This window comes from Eschrichtius robustus, chromosome 19 (assembly GCF_028021215.1).
Source record: "Eschrichtius robustus isolate mEscRob2 chromosome 19, mEscRob2.pri, whole genome shotgun sequence".
Lineage (NCBI taxonomy): Eukaryota > Metazoa > Chordata > Mammalia > Artiodactyla > Eschrichtiidae > Eschrichtius > Eschrichtius robustus.
The window spans coordinates 51,865,688-51,886,495 of record NC_090842.1 but is presented as its reverse complement, the minus strand read 5'-3'; the positions used below and the strand labels follow the sequence as shown (position 1 = coordinate 51,886,495).

Below are 20,808 nucleotides of genomic sequence, written 5' to 3'. Positions count from 1 at the left end.
TTCCAATTGCCCTGGCCTTTGCTCAAGCCATTTCCCTTCTTAAGCAACAGCTGTCACCTCTGCCCCGTACCTAGACTGGGTCAGAGGCTCCCTCTCCCAAGGTGTCTTCCCCCTGGGCAGGCTGGGACGCCAGGTCAGGGCCAAAATCAAGGTATCCACTGCGTGAGGAAGTTCCCTCCTATTCTGGAAAGGCCTCTGCCTCCACCCCAGCCCCGCCCCTCGCCTGCAGATGGCGGCCGGCGTGTAGATAGATTCTTCTCCTTCTTCAGGGCTCCGCCCCTCCGGGTCCTGCGGAGCCTTTTCACTAGAGGGGGCGGGGCAATGGCTCCCGGCCCCGCCCAGGCCCCGCCCAGGCCCCGCCCCTCGATGTGGGGGCCTGGTGGGGCTCAGCTGACGCCGCACTTCACGTGACGCTGGAGCTGGGCAAGCATGGCGGCGGCCACCGGGTGAGTGCTGCTGCTGTCCCCGGCCCTTGCACGGCGGCGCGGAGCGGGGACTTGGGCCTCCCGGCTGGACAGTGGCTAAGAGCCCCGTTGCAGGGCCGCGTACCCGCCGGGCGTGCAATGTGGCCGCGGGCAGCGCGCTTCTTCGCGCGGGTTGGGCGTCCAGCGCGGGGCGTCTGGCTGCGCGTCCGAGTCAGCTCCCTGGCCACTGCCCACTGCCCTCGGGGCCGCAGTGGCGTTCAGGCCCCACCCGCGCGTGTGGAGTCCCCACTGTGCGGCCGAGGTGGGGTCCACGCGCGCATTCACGGTCACGACCCTCAGATGGGAAGACTGCGTTGCCAGGGCGCTGGGGACCTGGGGGCCCCCCCCGTCCCCGGGAGGAGGCAGCGTTTGAGATGGGCTTGGAATCCTCTCCCTAGCGCGGCACTTCTCCTCTTCCTTCAGGGCCCGTATGGAACTTCCTCAGAGAAGATTTCCCTAAGCACCTAGCCTACTCTTATCACCACCTGGTAAATTATATAGTACATAAGAAAAAAAAGAAACAACTTGTTTCTTGTCTTCTCTCCATTTAAAGTGTGAGGTCAGGGCCTTTGTCTGGTTTGCTCCTGGACCTTGTTAGTACATGTCTTGCACACAGTAGATGCTTCATAAATTCTGCTGAATGAAAGAATGGTGAATGGTCCTAGTGGCAGGAAATGTGGACGGGTGGGCTCACTGAAGCGTTGCGGAGTGTCCCTGATGAAGGAACATCTGAACAAAGGTTGAGAGTTCAGAGTGTTCTGGGGACGGGGGACAGTGGAGCGTGTCCCTGTGCTGGAGGGCACAGTGTCCCAGCTGGCTTTTCCAGACTTTGTCCTAAGGGACTGGAAACTTCCAAGGGTTTTTAATCTGCTCAGATCTGCCTTTGAGACGACTATCCCCTGGGCTATGTATGAGTTCAGGGCAAGGCCCAATTATGGGGGCGGCATTTGGGCCTGGAGATGCTGGGGGCTGGGAAGGGGAGTGGTAGAGAGAGGGCAGTGCCCCAGATGCCAGGCTGGAATTGAGATCAGAATGGGGGAACTGGTGGTCTAAATGCATCTCTCTTTTTGGAAGGTAGGGAGAGTGGCAACAGAAAATGGCCCCCTCAGTTGGCCCCCAACTCCAAGGTTGGGAGAGCTTAGGACATGCAAATCAAACACTTAATAGGCACCTGCTGTATTCCAGGAACAGTATTGGGCCTACCCTTAGGTGTTCATGGGCCACTGGGGTAGATGTCATGCCTCTAGTCTTGGTGTGTGCCATTGATGGGCATGGATTCTGAGCTCAGAGGAGAGTGTGGGTAGGCTTCACTTCCTGGATGACATTTGTGCTAGTCCTTGAGCACCCCTGAGGCAGAGAACTATGCTTGCAAAGTCCCAGATGAGTGTGAAGGAGTCTAGGGCCAGATCCTTGAGCCCAGCCTGTGACCCTGTCTTAAAGAGCAGAATGAGCAGTAAGTGTAGGCCAGTGCCCACATGTGGGTCAATTACCCCTATATCTGGGCCACCAGGTGGTCACAGGGAGTTCCAGGGTCTGCATTTGGATTCAGGGCACCATGCTGGCTTGAGGTCTGCTGCTCTCCCGAAGAGACAGGGAGCCAGGCTGGTGATTGGATGGGCGTGAGTCTAGAGCTGGCTGAATCCTGGAAGGAGGGCCCTTATAGCAAAACTGATTCTCTGGGCCATGGAGCAGTAAAACTGAGTGACAGAGGCCTTGGAGAGGTGTGTAATTGGAAGGGAGACCTGACAGGTGCAGCTAGCTTCCAGAGATTGGCAGGACCTGCTTGGCAAGAGCCATCCCAGGCTGGTATGGGTTACCCTGCTGGACACTTAGAGCCCAGCAGATTCTTTAAGTGGAAGAGGCTTCGAGTGTGTTTCCAGCAAAGCTCGGTGCCCAGCTGCATACACAGGACAGATCAGAGTGTCAGGCATAACAAGGCACCATACCATCAAGTCACAGCCACAGGCTCCCCAGGAGTTGGATTTGGTTGCCTGTAGAGTCCTTCCAGATCCTGGGCCCGGGGAGGCCTGGGTGCTTGGAGTGTACTCCACGTGATGTGGGGAATAGTGGAAGCCCTAAGCTAGTATCTCAGATTCAACTGGAAACTTGAGAAGCTCTTCTGGGGAGTGTTTACGGGTTGATCCTGCTCTGTCCTGCCAGCCTGGGCAGGGACTTCAAGTTTGAGACAGAGGGTCCCACAGCCCCCAGAGAGTCTGCCGTGACGTCGTCTCCACCCCCTCCCCTAATCCAATATCACTTGGTGGGAGGGAGCCCTGCCTTCTCCTTGAGTCATGCCTTGAGCTTCCCATGGACAGAGATGAGACTTCTCTGCACTTGCCAGACCTGCTGCATCGGCCCCCCACATGGCTTTTTCCTTTCTCCACCTCCCTTTGCCCACTCACCGGCTGGCCCTGGAGAGTCCTCATCCTCTGACATATTGTTCACATACTTGCAGACTCAGCTCAGATGGTTCCTCCTCCTAGAAGCCTTTCCTGACCCCCCTCCCTCTTGACCTCCAGTCAAGGCTTCCTGCTCAATATTCCAGAGAATCCCAGTTTTTCCCACTGGCAGAATGCTCTTCTACATCTGCACTCCTGCCCATCATGGTTGAGTGAGAGGTTGCTCCCCTTCATGTCTCTCCGGCATCCTTGAAGCCCAGGGACCAGTTCAGTTTGTGTCTCCAGGGCCCTGTGGCCGCCCAGTGATTGGTGCTGGGTGACACGGTGCCTAATGAATAAGAGGAGGATTTACTTTACACTAGTCCAACATGCCATCCCGCTTTGCACGGAGCCCTCAGTGATTGAGGAAAGGAACGGTGGGCGGGAGTGGGAACAGAACTCTGAATAGGATGAAGGAGTATCTTTCTTTTTTTTTTTTATACGTCTTTATTGGAATATAATTGCTTTACAATGGTGTGTTAGTTTCTGCTGTATAACAAAGTGAATCAGCTATACATAAACATATATCCCTATATCTCTGAAGGAGTATCTTTAATTCTTTAACTGAGTGACTCTCAGGGAGCTGCTGCCCAGAGGGCTTTTGCCCAGTGATAAGCAGCAGGTGAGCTGCCCTGGGTGTGTACCTGTGGGGTCATAGTTCACGCTGGAGTCAGCATTTCTGGAGGGCAAGTATCTGGAGGAGCCAGGTTCTGGATCAGAGCCTGTCCCCACCCTGATATGAACCTGGTGCTGTTGGAGAAGACGCATTGGGTTGACCTTGGGGGTTGGGGGGAGGGGTGGGTCTGTGGGAGGCAGGCTGGCCACTGAGTGCCCCTTTGCTTTCCCATGCCCTTCCCCAGGCCTGGTCTGACTCCACTCAGGTCCCTGTGTGTGCTTAGTCCCCCGACCCTCCTCAGGAGAAAGGTAGGCAGGATGGGAGATGCTGACCAGCTGCCGTGAGGCCCCTCCAGCCAGGGTGAGCGGGCTGGCCCTGCTGACAGGCAGCCGGAGGGCTCGGTGGGCTCGGTGCCTGGCCTGAGCTGGAGGCTGTGGCCAAGGAAGCAGGCCGGTCCTTGACTGGCCTCTCTTGCCGGAAGCTTAGCAGCATGGCCCCATCCAGAAGTGGTGTCACATCCTACTGCAGGGATCTTGTCTGTGCTGTGGACCCCATGGGCATCTGTGAGACCTTTACATGACTCTCAGCATGATGAAATAAAATACAGAGGATTACCGGGAAAACCAATTATATGGAAATACAGTTATCAAGATGTTAAGAAATAAATTTGTGGTATAGTAGTATATGCTTCTTTATACATTAAATAATAAAAGCAGCAGGTCTAAGAACCACCTTAATGTTGAAGTAGTGATGAGTAAAAGTGGTATTTTGAGGTACTGTGACATCAATAAGGTGACATGAAAATACCTCTGATTTCTGTTGGTGACAGATTCACACACTGCTGATACTGTTGTGGTTTGTTGCTTACATTAATAATTGAAGAAAATGTTAATTTAAAGGTGAGGTTAGAAAAAATAAAGATATAATTTTTTTTCCCATCCAAGTAGGTGGACTCCCTAAACACTATGCATGAATCCCTTGGGTGAGAACCCTGCAGGTGGCCATTGAGGTCAAAGGAGGGGCTGACTCAGTACTGATTTGGGGGACAGGAGAGAGTTTCGGAGCAGTGGTATCACACCTTCTGCGGGAGCTGGTCACTGGCCATTTCCTGGGCTCTGGCAGTTGGCAGGGGGTGGGCTGGCCCATGGGGGCTGGAGCTTGTTCTGTGTGTCTCTTTGATACCCTGGAGCCTTTGTCCGCCAGCCCCTGCGGTCTTCCCCGGGCGTTGCCTGTGCCCTTGGCTGCCTGCAGTAAAGTGTGCCTTATTTATACTTGGACTTGGGGACGACCTGGCTTTTGCCTTTTAGATTCCGGGTGCCAGTTAGAAAGAGCTCCAGCAGAAACCAGTTGGGGATGTTTTATGGGTGCTGCTTTTGCTGAACTTGCAGGGAGAAGCCACCTGCGATGGCTCTGGGCCCAACATTCTCTCTGAGGGGTTGGTTTATGTCATGAGAAATCAAAGGGCATGTCTCTATAAAGCTTGATTCTGGGGTACCCTGCCGTAATGAATGACTGCAGCCATCGACCTGCCTGGGGGCTCTGGCCAGGCTGCCTTTCTTGTTCTGGCTGAGCCCGTGGAGGACTAGATTGTGTTGTAGATTTTGCAGGAGCAGCTGATACTCACAGGAGGGAAGCGTATTGAGTTTCCTGTCTTGACCTGGGCTGCTTGGCCCTTGGGCCACAAAGGTCCTGTCTGGGTGCCCTGAGGAATTTAGGTCTCTCAGAAGGTTCTGGATAAGACAAAGCCCAGCCCTTCTGAGAGCCTTCCAGGTGGGGACGTGGTGGCAGTCCAGGTGGACCCGGTAGCTGGTGTGTTTAAGGAAGAAGGTGTGTGGGGTGTGAGGCATGGGGGGTGGTGGGATGAGGTGGGTGGGGCTGTGCAGGCCGCCGGCCGAGGCTGGGCATTTTCAGGCAGTTGTACTGTTGAGTCTGCACGGATCTAGGCACCTTTGGCCGAGGCCATCTGCAGCAGTGCCTTGGTGCCATTCCCTCTGTGCCGCTGGGAGTCTGTAGAGACGAGGCTCTTCCCTGAGCCCACTCCCTCCATGGGCTTTGCTGAGTGAGGGGAAAGAATGGGAGGGAGCTTGGGGGACTCTGTGCACGGGTGCTGGTGGCTGCACTTTCAGTTCCTGATAGCACGGCCAGCTGGGGCGCTGGCATGTTTGTGAGCTGTCACCTCTGTCCTTTCATCCTTGTGGCTGAGCATGGCAGGCAAGTGGCACGGCTTAGGGGAAGCCCTGGCTTCTTGTGTCCACCCGCCCAGGAGGGTGAGTGGGGCCCATGCCCGGGAAGGGGGACAGCAGGGAGGCTGTAGTCCTGTCAGCACGTGCGGGGTGGGCAAGACCCCTCCACCCTTCCTGGCCAGGCTGGCCCAAGGGTTCTGCTTCCTGCCCCTCTGGGGCTGATGTGGCAACTTCGCACAGCTGTGTGGGTGGCCCCACGTTGTGACAGTTGTTCACTCAGCAGATATTTATTGAGCACTTGCTGTGTGCTAAACATAGTGCTAGGCACGGGGCAGCAGGGACTAGAGCAGACCCAGATCTCTGCGATCATGGGGTTTCCATTCTAGTGGACAGAGGCGGACCTCACCAGTGAGCACCAGTACACATTTATGTTGGAGAGTGAACACGTCATTTCAGCAGGGACTTGGACGAGCCTCAATCCAAGGGGTGACTAAAGAGAGTGTAATGCAGGGTGGGTTTACACAGCTGTGGGCAGGTTGGGTGGGGGGAGAATGAGCAGCCTTTGTAGATCCAGGTTTCCCCAGGGAGGGAGCTGGGAATGGATTCTCTGTCCTCCCCCATCTCTTCCCACTCTCCAGCCTCTTGCCCTGTCTCCCAGTCACCAAATCCTCCTGGAGCTAACGAGGTCCTCGTGGGCCAGGCCTGGACAGAGTGGGAGAGTGGATTTGGAGACACGAGTAGGGGAAGCCCAGCCCAGGGCTAAGTGGGGGGACAGGCCGGGGAGAGAGCTGCAAGGTTAAAGAGGGAAGCCAGGGAAAGCCATCCTGAGAAAGTGCCATTGGAGCCAAGATGTGCAGGAGGTGTCACCTTCCTCTGAGGGTCCCATGGCCAGGTGAGTGTGGGAGGTGCCCCAGGGCCGTGAGAGCAGGTTCCATCTGCCCAACTCTTACTGCAGCCCCAGGCAGAGCCCCCTGTCTTGCACCAGCTCTGGGCTGTCCCTCCCCTCTTGGACCTCCGTGCCTGCTCCCTGCTGGCCAGAGAGCCTGCAGGGCCTCCCTTGAGCACACATCACACGCACTGCCTGACTCCTGCACCCTGGCTCTGGCCTTGCTGGCCCCCGGCCCGCTCGCTACGACTGCACTTCCTTCCTTTGTTTAGTCATTCACGTGGGACTATTTTAGGTGCCGGGAAGGAGGCAAGGTCCCTGCCCTCACAGAGGTTACATTTTACCTGGGGAGACAACAAGCAAGTAAATATATACTGTTCGGCAGCGATGCGTGGCTCTAGAGAGGCGGGAAGAGAGTAGCGGATAGGTTTGGATGGGGTTATTGGAAAAGCTTCCGGGAAGGGGGAGCATTTCTCCAGAGGCCTGGATAAAGCAAGAACGCGAGCCTGGTAGGCACTGGGAGAGAGCACGCCTCACAGGGAACAGCAGCAGCGAAGGCCCCCAGTGGGAGCGTTCTCGGAGTTTGGGGAAGGGTGGGATGCCTGTGCGGCTCCCCTCAGCACCCTGTGGCTGGGAGTAAATCTGCATCGTGTTGTAAGGGCAGTAGAAAGCGGGGAGGGGTTGAGCAGGGTAATGCCTGCTGGAATTTCCATTTTTCAAGGGTCCCTCTGGGTGGGTGCAGACCAGGCTGTAGCAGAGTCTGGGACTGGGAACAGCTAAGAGTTCCTGCGGTTGTCCAGGTGGGAGATGGGGATGAGCCGCATGGTCCGGGCTCCAGCTTGGAGGTGAGCTGAGGACGGAGGGCGGCCCGGAGCGGCCGGTGCTGGGCCGGGTTTTAGCAGAGAGCGTGGCCTCCAGTGTCCTGGGCACCGAGGCCCCCTGAGGACTGGGAACCCACCTGCAGATTCAGGAGCATGGGGCCACTGTGGCCTGGCAGGGGCTGTAGTGCAGGAGGGGGTGGGCCAAGGTCTGCTGGGATGGGTTGAGGAGAGCACGGGTGGCCAGGACACGGGGATGGGCTGGGTGACTCTTCAGAGGATATTTATTGCAAAGGGAGAGAGAAGTAGACGGCTGGCGAGCACGGGGGTCAAGGGGAGTGCTTTTATTTATTTATTTTCAAGCCGGGTGAGGTTCCTATATGTCTGGATGCTGAGAATGATCCTGAGAGGGGAAAATTGATGCTGGAGCAACTTGGGGGTCGGGTGGGGAGAAAGGCGAGGGGAGGGGCAGGCCATGCCCAGGTGGAGGGGGAGCCTCGGGTGGGGGCAGCTGTCTAGAGGGGCCCGAGGCAGGAGGGGTCTGGAGAGTGGGTGCTAGGGGGATAGGGGGTGTTTTCTCAGTGAAAAGGGAAGCCAGTGTGGGCGTGAGGAGAGACACCCACCTGCCCTGCCACGCCTGGCTCCGCCTGGCCTTCAGTGAGGCCACCACAGCTCATTGCTTGCTGGCTGCCGTCCTCAGGGCCAGCACCGCAAGGGCTGCCGCTCCCAGGTCCATCTTGTCGTGCTTCCTCCTTGCTCATTTGGCACCTACGAGCCTGGCTCGGCTTAGGGCCTGGTGCTGCGTGCCCTGGGTGTGTCTGTGTGTTCGTGTGTATGTGCTGGGGACAGGTGGGTGTCCCGACTCAGGTGAGGAACAACCCAGGCTGCTGGGTCTGTGACTTGCAGAGAAGATGGCGGCCTGCAGACACATGGGCAGGGATCCAGTGTCGTCTGGGCCAGATCTCGCACAGATGGGAAGCTCCTTGAGGGCTGGAATTGGGGGTTGGGGGTGTGTGTCTCCACACCACTGCAGACTTTCCTTCCGTGGGCTTCACCCATCTACCAGTTAAACAGACCCAGCTGCCTCTCCTCCCCACTGTGGTCCAGTGCTCAGGGACAGGAGGGGAGGGTGTGGTTGACAAGCCCCTGTGGTCCTCCAGCGGCCCAGTGAGGGGCTGTTTCTGGGTCACGGGCAGGCCGAGCTTGGACCCGCTTGCCACGCGCTAATGGGGGTCGTGCCTCTGGGTGGGGGGCGCGCCTGGTGGTGCTAACAGAAGCCTGCGTGGCGGTGTGTGCTTGTGTCTTTGCAGACCCTCATTTTGGCTGGGGAACGAAACCCTGAAGGTGCCGCTGGCGCTCTTTGCCCTGAACAGGCGGCGCCTGTGTGAGCGTCTGCGAAAGAACCCGGCGGTGCAGGCCGGCTCTGTCGTGGTGCTGCAGGGCGGGGAGGAGACTCAGCGCTACTGCACCGACACCGGGGTCCTCTTCCGCCAGGTGAGCCCAGCCGGAAGCCTCCCACATCTCTGAGTGTGCACTAGGCCCGCTGTGGGCTGTCTGCCCTCCTCCAGCATCAGGCCTGGTGGGCCTGGGCAGCTCTGCCCCCTGGGGGACCCCGAAGAGGCTCTCTGAAAGCAGGCCGAGGCTTGGGTCCCCAGGGAGCCCCCTCTGCGGGGGGCAGGGCCGTCGCCAGCCAGCCTCCGCTCTCTCAGGTCAGAGCCTGGAGCGACGATGCTCCCCGGGGAGCAAGCAGGAAGGCTTCGTGGAGGAGGCAGTGTTTGGTGTGAGCCCTGACGGCCGGCGTGAGTTCCGACAGGTGGAGCTGGGGATGGGCGTTCCGGGCTCGGGGGTAGTATCCACAGGACTGGACCTCAGAGGGCGGGCTGGGCAGCCTTCCCTGGCCCGCGAGAGGTGCAGATGTGGCGGGCTGAGTTCCTGGGGCCAGATTCTGCCACGGCAAGGAGGACGGGGGCTGCAGAGGTCCTGGGAGGAGGCACGTGAGCAGGAGTCGGCGGCCCGGGCATTGGCCAGTGCCGACCCTGTGACCTTCACTGGGTTTTGGTTTCCTCCTCTGGGAAGTGGTCCAGGGGCTCCTCGAGGTTCTGGAACCCTGTGGGGCAGCGGGTGGCGCAGCTGCAGGAAGCCAGCTTGGATGTGGTGGCCTCGGCTGAGAATCACTGGCATCTCTCGGTTCCCAGGAACAAGAACAAGGACACTGGACAGAGGAGCTCACCCAGAAAGCCAGGAGGGCCCTGAGCTGGCCCCACTTTACAGATAAAGAAACAGGCTCAGAGGGAAATGACTTGCTAGAGGTGGAGCTGGGATTATTTAGAACCCATCTCCCGAACCCAAGTCTAGCGCTCTCTTCTCCTCCCTGCGCTGCCCTGAGCGGAGGTCTGATGCGCTGGGAACTCCCCAGGGGCAGGCAGAGGCGAGAGGACATGGGCGTCCAGCATCCGGGTCAGGAAGGAGGCAGGGGAACGAGAGGGGAGCTAAGTGCGGAGAGCGGGTGGTAAGGCGTGGCCTCTGCAGCTGGACAGCGTCCACCCCGCAGGGCACAGGCCGAGACCCACTGCCGGGAGCCACGGCGCAATGTTTTCTACGGAAAGCACCTCCTGCTGCAGGGCTTCCCTCTGCCGCGTCGTTCTTGCAGCTGCAAGCCTGCCGTCCCTGTTGCTGGAGATGTGCAGGTCTAAATAAGTTTTCTCTGACTAGTCTTGATGCTTCTTGAGGTTTCCATAGTCTGTGGCTTAAAAACCGATCTCCTAAATTCAGCTGTTGGCTCCCTTACTGGTGTTATGCAAGATTAATTTTAGAAGAGCGCCTCCTCCACTTCATACCTTTACAACGCTATTTTAGCTCCGTGTTTAATGCTAAACACTAAAGTCATCAGCTGCCCCGGGGGTGGGAGAAGGAAGGAAGAAGTCCTAAATGGAGGAATCCGTTTCTGAGCAGATGCCCGGCCTGGGCGTCTAAGTCAAGGTGGCATCTTGCCCGCCTGCAGGCAGTGGGGGTAGCAGAGAGGTGGGGGGAGGGAGGGGAGTGCGGGCAAGGCAGAGACGGACCCGTGGTGCTCCTGGGCACCCGTGTCTTAACCTGCCCTGTCTGGGACCTGAGGCGGGTGGCCGGTGAGGTGGGGTGCAGGTGGGGCTGGGGCACGGGCCTGAAGCAGGGTCTGAGCAGCCAGCCAGGAGGAAGGAGGGGCCGGCAGCCTGCAGCTGGTGCAGGGGGCAGAGTGCTGAGGTGGAGGGTGGTGTGAGGCTGGGGGTCAGGCACCGAGAGCCAGGGAGCCCGAGCTGACTCTCCAGGGTGCGGGGAGGAAAGCGCTCGGTCAGATACCCCACCTCTCTCCTTGCACCTCACGTTTCTGTCCTGCTGACGGGGTGACCTGGGTCCTTGTTCCCACCACAGGAGTCCTTCTTTCACTGGGCCTTCGGTGTCACCGAGCCAGGCTGCTACGGCATGATGGATGTGGACACTGGGATGTCGACGCTCTTCGTGCCCAGGTTTCCTCCCAGCCACGCCACCTGGATGGGAAAGTACGGAGCACCCCGGGGCGTGTGACCGTGCCTGCTGACCGCTGGCTGGCTGGGGTGGGGGTGGGTGCAGGGGGCCTGTGCGGGGGTGGGGGGGCGAGAATTAGCAAGGGGGAGGGTTAGCGGGCAGGCCTGTTAACAGCCTACTCTGGGCCAGAGCCTGTTACCCTTTGCTGGGAAGGCGTGTCAGAGCTGGAGCCACAGACCATGGTCAGGTTTATTCGGAGGTGCTATTTATTAATCTTGAAATTCCGGATTCCCAGCTTTGTTAAGATGCCTGAGGCTTTGGCCTGGGTCAGTGGGAGGCAGCCCCTCCCTGGGTGTGGTGGGGAGGGCAGCCTGGGGCCCTTCTCTGAAGCCCGTCACTGACGTGCAGTGCAGGGCGTTACTGGGTGCCTCCCGCCTGCCGGCCTCTGGGCTAGGCTCTGCGGCTCCCAGGATGTAGGCCCTGCCTCAGCTGGCTCACCTGGGAGATAGGGTCGTGCTCTAGGGTTGTGCTGTGGGAGAAGTGTGAGGCCAGAGGCCTGGGTGAGGCTGAGAGGCTGCCTCCCTCATCATCTGTGGTGCCTGCCAGCTTCAGGGCCCTGTCCACCCCTCCCGGGAGCCGTTCCTGCCTGCTCAGAGGCGCTGAGGCAGAAGCTGTACTTAACTGGGGATGCTTAAGGTGATCAGAGGATCCTGCCAAATGCTCGCCGCCTTCCAGCGTGTCATTTCTGCCAGGAGAGTGCTTATTCTGGGCTAATGTATACATTGCAGCCTTTGCTGCCTCATGGGCCCAAAATGCTCAGTACCGGGTAGGCTGGCGGGTCTGCGGCTGGTTTGAATGATAAGGCATCCGGCTGCTGCAGGGACATTGCTCTGTGCAGAGGGCCAGGGCAGGGCTCCCACACCTCAGTGGGCTTCTCCGGGGAGCGGGTCTGGCCACCGTCGGGCCTCCGATGCCTTATCTGTGGAACGGCGATGATGGCCCTCGTGAGGCATCGCCAGGGCTGTAGTCACAGTGATGGTCACTGTGGGGTGGTTACATTGGTGACACTGAAATGAGGCAGCGAGGGTGCTGGGGACAGGCAGCTTGTAATGTCCACAGTATTTGTGGCCATTCCCTATGGAGAGCCAGAATCTCTTCCCTCCTCCCTCACTCAGTCAGGACCTGGGTGACTGCCTCGATGCGTGAACGTGGCCGCGTCACCGTGTGACTTCTGAGGCTAGGCTGTAAAGTGTGCTACGGTTTCCACCTGGTTCTCGCTCCTCAAGCCCAGTTGCCACTCAGTGAGGAGCCCAAACTCACCCATGTGGAGGGACCAGAGGCCCCGCTGACAGCCAGCACCACCCGCTGGAGTGGGTGACGCCAAGCCCCAGCCCTCTCAGGGCTTTGTTCCGAGCCCCGACCTTCAGAGTCCGCGAACGTGATACATGCTTTTTTACTCCCCTGCGTGTCAGGGTGATTTGTCACAAAGCCCTGGTAACTGGAGGAGTTTCCTGGTGAGAGTTTAGATCTGGTCTCCGTGAGAAGATTCTCCCGGAGCCCTTCCCGCACCTTAGGGTGATCACAGAGCTGGAGCCTCAGCCCGTCCTGCCAGTGGCCCCTGTGCCTGGGTGGCACCCATGGCTTCGGCCTGGCTGCCCTCTCAGCCTCCCTGTGGCCCTGCCTCTTGGCTCAGGGCGTGCTGAGATGCCCACTGCTCAGCAGCGCTGCAGTCAGAGATGCAGCACCGTGAGACGTGGGCGTGGGCAGTGGCGAGTTTCTGTCAGGAGGTGTGGAGGGGCTCTGAGTGCGTCCCCTCTTCTGACTGCTGCTTATGCAGAGCTAACTCTCATGAGAAGTCAGGAAGTGCCTGTCCGTGGGGGAGGGTGGACATCCTCCGGGGCGTGGCCCCTGCCTCGGGGACTCCACACGCCAGTGGGAAAACCTGAGCAAATCTCACCCTGCCTCCCCACAGCCATCGTCTGGGGAGCCAAACAGCACTTGACTTGAGGGCTTTTGTTTTGTTTTGTTCTGGCCAAGCCGCACGGCATGTGGGATCTTAGTTCCCTGACCAGGGATCGAACCCGTGCCCCCTGCAGTGGAAGTGCAGAGTCTTAACCACTGGACCACCAGGGAGGTCCCGACTTGAGGGTTTAAAACCCAGGACCTGATTGGTCAGGGAGCAGCTGTTATCGGTTGGCTGTTCTAGAGCATGATCTCCAATAATACAGGAATGATGTTCTGTGCTTTGACCACGGCTGGGTTTAAGAGCTGCTGGTAAAAAGTTCTCGTTTAGTCTGTCCCTGCTTTGCCAGGGCAGCTGATTGTCTGGTACGCACCTTGGAGGGTACAGATGGGTCTGTAGGGTGGGTCTCCCTCTTGGAAAGGCTCCATGTACACGCTGGGCAGGCCAGACCGAGCAAGCTGGTCCCAGCGGGCGTTCTGGCTCCGCAGCAGATAGCTCGCCCCTTGTCTCTAGCTGACCTGGCTCCCCTCCGTGTCCATCCCCGGCAGGCCTTTCCCTTCCTCTGCTCTCGTGTGACCCTCCCCTAGTCCCCATGTCCCAAGCCTTTGGGAGAGAAGGCACGATGGGAACAGGGCAGTGGAAGGGGTTGGTTGTCTGGGGCTGGAGGTGGAGAGCAGCCAGATCTGATGTGTGTAGCTGTTTCCAGACGCTCATAATCAATAGGGTGGGAGCGAGGCTGATGGGATTACCTGGCCTTTCCGCTGGACTGAACGTTTGACCTTCAGCTCCCCAGGTTCCTTTTGAGTCTCTGTCTGATGGCTTTTGAAAATCCATCTGGCAGACACTGCAATCCAAAGTCATCCAGGGAAACAACACCCCCGTCTGTAGATCTGCCACTTCCCGTGTAAACAGCCTGTCCTGTTGTCAGGGCTGCAGACGCCAGGGGGCTCGTGGGCAGCCTGGTACTCCACCTGTTCCTCACCCCAGGCCTTTGTGGGGACAGAAGTGTGGTAGCTGCTATTTTGTTTTTATTTGGGGTCTGCTTACAAAAGTTTGGTGTCTTTTTGATGTGAGAGTGTTTCCCATCATTTTCGTCAGAATCAGCCTCAGCTGATGGCAGTTTTGGCTGCTGGGGTGTCTGGGGTCCTCTAAGCAGGTGGGAAGTTGCCTCTTTGGGCAGTTGCAGCACTGACAGAGGGTGAGCAACTTTGGGCCAGGCTGGGCGACCCTCCTAGAACCTTTGGAGCCTTGGCGGTTTTCTGCTCCCATCCCTGGCTGAGGCCTCGGGCTTGGAACGTGAGACAGTGTGGCCGGCCTGGGGTTTGTAGGGAGGAGGGGGCTCTCCCCAGAGCTGAGGCCCCGAGCGCTGCACTTTCTGGGATGGGGACTGATGTGTGCTGTGGTGTGTGTGTATGTGTCTGCAGTGTGTGTGCATGTGTGATGTGTGTGGGTATGTTTGTTGGGGGGTATAGTGTGGTATAGTATGTGTGCTGGGTGGTGTGTGGGGGGGAGTGGAGTGTGGGAGTGTGTGTGTGTGTGTGTGTGTGTGGTGTGTGGTTTGGGGTGGTGTGTCTGTGGGATGTGATATATGTGTGGTGTAGTATGTGTGTGGAGTGGTGTGTGTGTGGGGTGGAGTATGGGGTGTGTGTGTGTGTGTGTGTGTGTATAGGGTTGCGGGGTGGTGTGTCTGTGGGGTGTTTGGGGTGTGGTTTTTCACAGTCACTGCCCCCACCCCATACACACAGCTGGGTCACAGGACGAAGGCTGCCTCCGCCCGCCTGACGGCCTGGCCCTGGCTCCCCCGTCTTTAGGGAAGGCGCCCCGGGCACTGATGAGGGGTGCAGGCCTTCCTGAGGAGGGCCAAGGGAATTCCTTTGGCTCTGACCCCAGGCGGTTTGCGGGGAGCCTGACCCCGGTCAGCCCGAGGCCTGGCGAGGCGTTTGGCCCCTCTCCCCGGGCTCTGCTGCTCACGGGCCTCCTCTCCATCACCTCTGCTCTCCGCACCGGCCTCGCTGGGAAGTGCTGCCTCGCCGCCCAGGTTCAGGCGCCTGCATAGCTTTGGAGAGCCCTGCTTTTCTCTAAGAAGCTAATAGAGGCTTGACATGGTTGCCGACTTCCTTCTGGGGCAAGTGCGGGGTGCCGGGCGTGAGCGGGAGGAGAGGCCGCCGCGCTGTATGTAGCTGCAGGCAGGCTGCGGCCGCTGGAGATGGATGGTAACGGCTGTGATTTGGCCCTGTTACTTATTCATTAGCCCCATGCGGGTGGTCAGCTCGCCAGCTAGACCTGCGCTTGGAAATTTCATTTTCTAGAGGGCTCCACCGTGTCTGCACCATGGGCATTAATTGAGAGTCTCCTTCTCACAGGAGGGCCCGCACAGGGTGTGGGCACTCGCTGCGCCTGCCCTGACCCTGAGTTCTGGGAAAGGCCTCCCCTGTCGCATGCTGGGCCCAGCTGCCTGTGAAAGAGGCCTGCGTGGGCCGGGTTCCCAGACACTGGCTCCTTCTTGAAGACACAAACCCTTTTGAGTGGGACCCTCCCTCCTCTCTCCTGCCAGAGCTGCCCCTTCCTTTTGAAGGGAAGAGTTTCGGGGGTGGGGTCGGCTTCCCTACTGACCCATCCTCTCCCATCCAGTTGCTTCTACTTGGATCTCCCACACGACGGGGTCTGGCATGAGCTGCCCTACTGGACCCCAAACTCCAGTCAGGGCTCCATGCAGCCCTCTGTGAGACTGCTGCCAGCCTGGCACTCAGGTGGCATATAGCTGCCCAGTGACCCCTCCAGCCAGCTCTGTAAGGCTCACGTGGACATGCCACTCCTTCTCCTGTCAACACCTCTGGTGGCTGGCTTGACGTGGTGGCATGGCACACTTATCTCTTAGGGTGACATTTAAATGATTTTTACTATAATTGGCCCCCAAACAGGAAAAATAAGTACTATTCAAACTTAATTATCTCTGCCCTTTAGAAAAAAAATGACACGCAAAGTGCCAGAAAAGATGCTCACAGCTTTTCGGGTTGTATCTGTCAAGTGGTTATTCTTGCTGAGAACCAGGCCTGTGGCTAGTTGGGCGATCTGGGGCCCTTGAGGCCTAGTGTGCATCGAGGAGGGCAAAGGGCATTTGGTGAGGCCGGCCCCTGGACTCACTTCCTCCTGGACATCGGGATGGCTTCAGCCGGCTCTCCCATGGGCTGGCTGACCCTTGCCACTCCTTGGCTCCCATGGCAGGTAAAGTGGCTTGTGGCTGGTAGGTGAGGGGTGGACAGGCAAGCACACGGCCCTGGGGCCGCCCACAGATCACAGCTGCCTCGTGTTCTCCTCTCCTTTTCCCCCTCATCCCCCCACGTCCTCTGGTTCCACCTTCTCAAGACCTTGACCTCAGGATGAATACATGGAGATGTTCCCAGGTCTGAAGTCTCCTAGGTCTCTGCTGAGTACTGGCTGCCAAGACTTCCAGGTAGGGCAGGCAGGAGCACGTTTCCCGAGGTGTCCTTTGGCAAGACAGCTTGGGAGAGTTAGCGTCCCCCACGGGAGGTGAGGTGAAAAGGTCAGTGTCCAGGCTAATGGCCAAGACGCCCCTCTGTAGGGATCATTGAGGCTGGCCTCGAAAGCATGTCCTTGGCTCTTCCTGAATATTTTGGGGGTTTGCTTTTGATGCCTGTCACAGCTGGAGGGGATGAAGTGACTGGGGACCAGGGGTGAATTGGGGACCTGCTGAGAATTCTGGGCGTCTGTCCTGAGCAGGGACTGGAGCCGGGGCAGTCCGCGTGAATGTGGTGATGACACCGATGGCCCTGCCTCTTGCCTTTCCGGCACGTGCTTCTGTGAATGGCTGCAGGGTCAGCTGTGCTGAGGGTGTCAGTGCTTGGTAGCAAAGGGTCAGCGAGCTCTTTGCGGTAAGCCCTGGAACCGGGGCCTCCAGCATCCAGGCAAGGTGCTTGTCATCAATTCCTGCCCCACGTAGAGGCTACAGGCAGTGCTAATGGAGGCACAGCCTTTGGCCATTTAACTTTGAGTCCCGTCTCAATCATAGAAGCTAATGCAATTGGATCGTGCAAATTTAATTAACAACGGGAGCTTGATACCCAGTGCCCGCTTCAGAGAGGCCAAAAGGGCGGTAAAGCAAAAAGGGTTCTGGGGCACCAGGCCGCCAATCTTAGTGGACCACTGTCTCCCCGGCCTGGCTCGCTGCCTACGGCTGTGAGCTCCCTGCTGCTGACACCCGAGGCCGCCCATCTGTCCCTGGATTGTGCTCTGTGTTTCCTGGCCACAGTCCGGTCTGGGACGCTTGTTTGGGTGGAGAGGAAAATGGTGCAGGGCTCAGAGAGGGGAGTGGGAATCTGTTTCCTGGGTAGCGGTGCTGGTTGGTCCGTGGTGTTTCAGAGGCATGTGGAGCTTGTTTTTAGAGTGGTCGTTTCCGAGTCCCACAGCGCTCTCCCTCCCTGTCCCCTACGGGCCTCCCCAGGTACACTGTCCTTGGCACCTCCACCTGCCTGTCGTCTGCTCACCCTGAGAGCCCAGGCAGCACAATCTGAAAACCATCTGCTATTTCCTCTGAGGCTTCTTTCAGATCTGACACTTGGTGACTAGAATATCATGCAATCACAGGCAGGACGGGAGTGAATCCCCCATGCTGATGTGGTGCCCAGGCGTGGGACGGTGTGTGTGTGTGTGTGTGTGTGTGCGCGCGCGCGCGCATCTTGGACACCCTTCCCCCAGGCGGCTAGAGCTCCTGATGTGAGCTCTGTCACCAGCAGTGACATTGACTCATCCGCCTACCAAGAGGCTGGGGGGTGGGGATGGTGCTTGCTGGACCCACCAGCCCTGCTCAGCGCAGCCGTGACCAGGAGCCCTTTGTGAGGTGGGCAAGGGCTACCCAGCCTCCTCCGCCCTGCGTCTTTGTCTTCTCACTGGCTGATTTTTCAGGGACGATGAGTAAGCTTGAATGTTTCTCATCACAGTGAGTAATACTGTTACTGACTTCTTTAAAATGTTAACTTTTAAACTTTTCTTTAAAGAGGCTCTGTGGGGGCCTGGGAGGGAGCTAATTTCATGCCCCAAAGCATGGGTGGGTTGGCTGGCTGCCCGGTGGGCTCTCATTGGTAGTAGAGGGAGGTTTGTCCGCAGCTGCTTGCCCCAGGCGGCCAGGGTCACGAACTCAAAGGAGGAGCAGAGGTTGGCTGGGGAAGGTGGAGAGATGCCGGTGGGGTTCAGCAGTCACCCTGTGGCCCAGTGTCCTTTGCCCTGCGAGCCTGTGTTGGGCAGACCGGCTCGGTGCCAGGTGCCGGCTGGGGCAGGGATGGGCCTGGGGCTTCTTGGCCTGGGCTCAGAAGGCAGCCTGGACCCAGCTGCGGCCAAACCCTGACCCTGGCGTTCCCTGTGCTTCTTTTTGAGGATCCACTCGAAGGAGCACTTCAAGGAGAAGTACGCCGTGGACGACGTCCAGTACACAGACGAGGTCAGTAGTGGCCGACTCCTCCCACTGCAGCAGCCTGGCTGGACATCGTGGGACAGCACGGTCCAGCCACCAGCCCCCTCAGCAGTGCCCTTGTTTGGAGAGAGCAGGCAAGAAACAATGCCTCTCAGACCTCCCCGGGAGGCCCCTGGTTTGCTGGGGCGGTGCCCGACTCAGTAGCCGGTGTCTTGTACCTGGCATGTGGCCGCTGAGCTGCCCGGTGGAAGGATGTCTCTGTGAAGATCTGATCAGGCTTGGCCGGGCCTTCGCGTGTTGGGAGGCCCTTCCCACAGGCCCTCACCAGCTGCAGGTGCCGCTGTCAGAAGAGCCTCAGACAGCGAGAGGCCTGTGGGGCGGGGTGGACTTGGAGGGCCCCTGGCTTTAATCCTCTTCCCAGCATGGTTGCCCAGTGGCATGTGGCCTGGGTGGGTATGTGACCGTCCTCCTGGGGCTATGAATCTGTCCCCCAATCCAGGCAGTCAAAAGGGGCTGCCCCTGACTTCCACTGCTGTTAGGGCCAGGCCGTGGCAAAGGTGAGGGCACAGCCATGTGCCCCCCTCGTCTCATTGGGGGACCAAGTCCCCCCGATACTGCACCACTGCCTGGTGCACCGGAGGCCTCTGCTTGTCCCTGGGTGCTGTCACAACCCCCATCCTCTGTGCAGATCGGTGCTGGGTAGAGCATGAACACTCTGAGGTGAGTGCCTGCCGCCCGGGGTGCAGCCCTCGCCTGGCAGGATCGGCTGCACGGAGCCCCTCTGTGCCGCATTTCCCCAGACAGAGGTCGTCGTACACTAAGAGCTGGGGTGCAGTGTGGAAGCTGCCGGAGGAGCCAGCCAGCTGGAGGCCGAGCAGCCCCCGACCCCACTTCCCCTGGGCAGGACACAGTCTGTGTCAGGGAATGACAGCAGTGGGTGAGGGGCTGCTTCCCAGGGATTGTGGCCAGGCACACAGTGCTGTGCAGAACTGGTGTGTCTCAGCCCGGCCTGCTCAGGGGCAGACAGCTCACCTTGATGAACACCTGTGCCCAGCCCCCGGCAGGCCAGCGCCAGTGTCATCCTGGGCACAAGACAGTCCTGCTGCAGTTCTGCTGTCCTGGAAGGCCAGCCCACTTCTCTGTCAGTATCCTACCGATCCTCCAAGGCCTCGTGCAGCCCACGGCATCCCCTACCAGCTCCGGTCCACACTGGCAATCCTCCTCTGGCTCTTGGGACCAGTTGTGGACCCTGGCCGTGTTCTGGTCTGTACCCTGCCCTTTACTGTCTTGTCTTTGTCACTAAGGCCCAGTTTTCTTTTTCCCCAGAGTTTACGATCACACTCTCTCCCTGCCCAGTCCCAGGGACGTGTGGACATCAGAGCTGGTTGGGACCCAGGGCTGAACTCAGCAGCCAGGGGCACGGTCTGGTGCAGAAGGTGACCGCACGGGTGGATAGTCAGCCGTATGGTGGTGCCCAGTCAGGAGGGTGTCGTGGAGGAGTGCACCTTACTTCCATGGGGCCTGTATCTGCAGCACCTTCTGTCTGGCTAGAGTGTGAAGGCAGGGGGGCTTTTGGTGGGTCTTTATTTTATGTCATGTGATTTCAATACCAGGTTATTGGGGGTGACTCATAGCATCTAAAGAGTCTGTTAATATACACGTGATGTGTTGCATCGACCTTTGGGTATAGGATCTCCAATAGTCTGAACATTTATTTGTACGCCCCTAATGAGGTCATCTGCCACTTACAGTAAGTCCCTTACAAATGAACGAGTTCCATTCCGAGAGCGTGTTCGTAAGTTCAATTTGTAAGTGCAACAAGGTTAGCCTAGGTGCCCAACTAACACAATCGGCTATATAGCACTGTACTGTAATAGGTTTATGATACTTTTCACACAAATAATACATAAAAAACAAACACAAAAAATACAGAAAACATTTTTAGTCTTACAGTACAGTACCTTGAAAAGTACAGTAGTGCAGTACAACAGCTGGCATACAGGGGCTGGCGTTGAGTGAACGGGCAAGAAGAGTTACTGACTGGAGGAGAGAGAGGAGGTGGGAATTGGTAGAGCTGAAAGATCATCAGCAATAGGAGATGGAGGGCCAGCTGCAATTTCACTCACGCCTGATGTTGATGGAATGCACTTACGCATCTTTGAAAGTTTGCAACTTGAAGGTTCATGTGTAGGGGACTTACTGTACCTTGTATTTTTGAAGTGCTAGAGAGAGAGGGACGCCCATCCTTAGTTCTGATTTTGTTCTGACCCTCTCCTTTGGTGGGTGTATCCCTCCTACCTTTGTAAACTGCATCTTAACATTATTGCTCTTTGGGACCTTGACCTTCTGGGTCTCCTCGGTGTGAAACCTGGAGGGGACAGCCTGGGATGGGCCCTGAGGCTCAGCGCATGGAGTCAGAGCGTCTCTCTGCCGCAGCCTCCCAGCCACAGTCTGGTGTTTTTGCTTTTATGACCGGGGTGGGCGGGGAGGGGGGCGGTGGCCGTGAACTCA

The 20,808-nt window shown here is 58.2% G+C and overlaps 1 protein-coding gene across 1 annotated transcript in view; it reads left to right on the top strand.

The window, feature by feature from the left end:
* Positions 1-370: 370 nt before the first annotated feature.
* The window catches only part of PEPD (peptidase D), a 109,620-nt gene continuing 89,182 nt past the window's right edge, over positions 371-20,808 (top strand). Inside the window, exons 1-4 of the mRNA XM_068528196.1 lie at positions 371-446; positions 8,716-8,899; positions 10,814-10,941; positions 18,261-18,324. Coding sequence (XP_068384297.1) covers positions 430-446; positions 8,716-8,899; positions 10,814-10,941; positions 18,261-18,324 — 393 coding nt within the window. The 5' untranslated portion in view covers positions 371-429. The remainder of the gene's footprint in view (positions 447-8,715; positions 8,900-10,813; positions 10,942-18,260; positions 18,325-20,808) is intronic.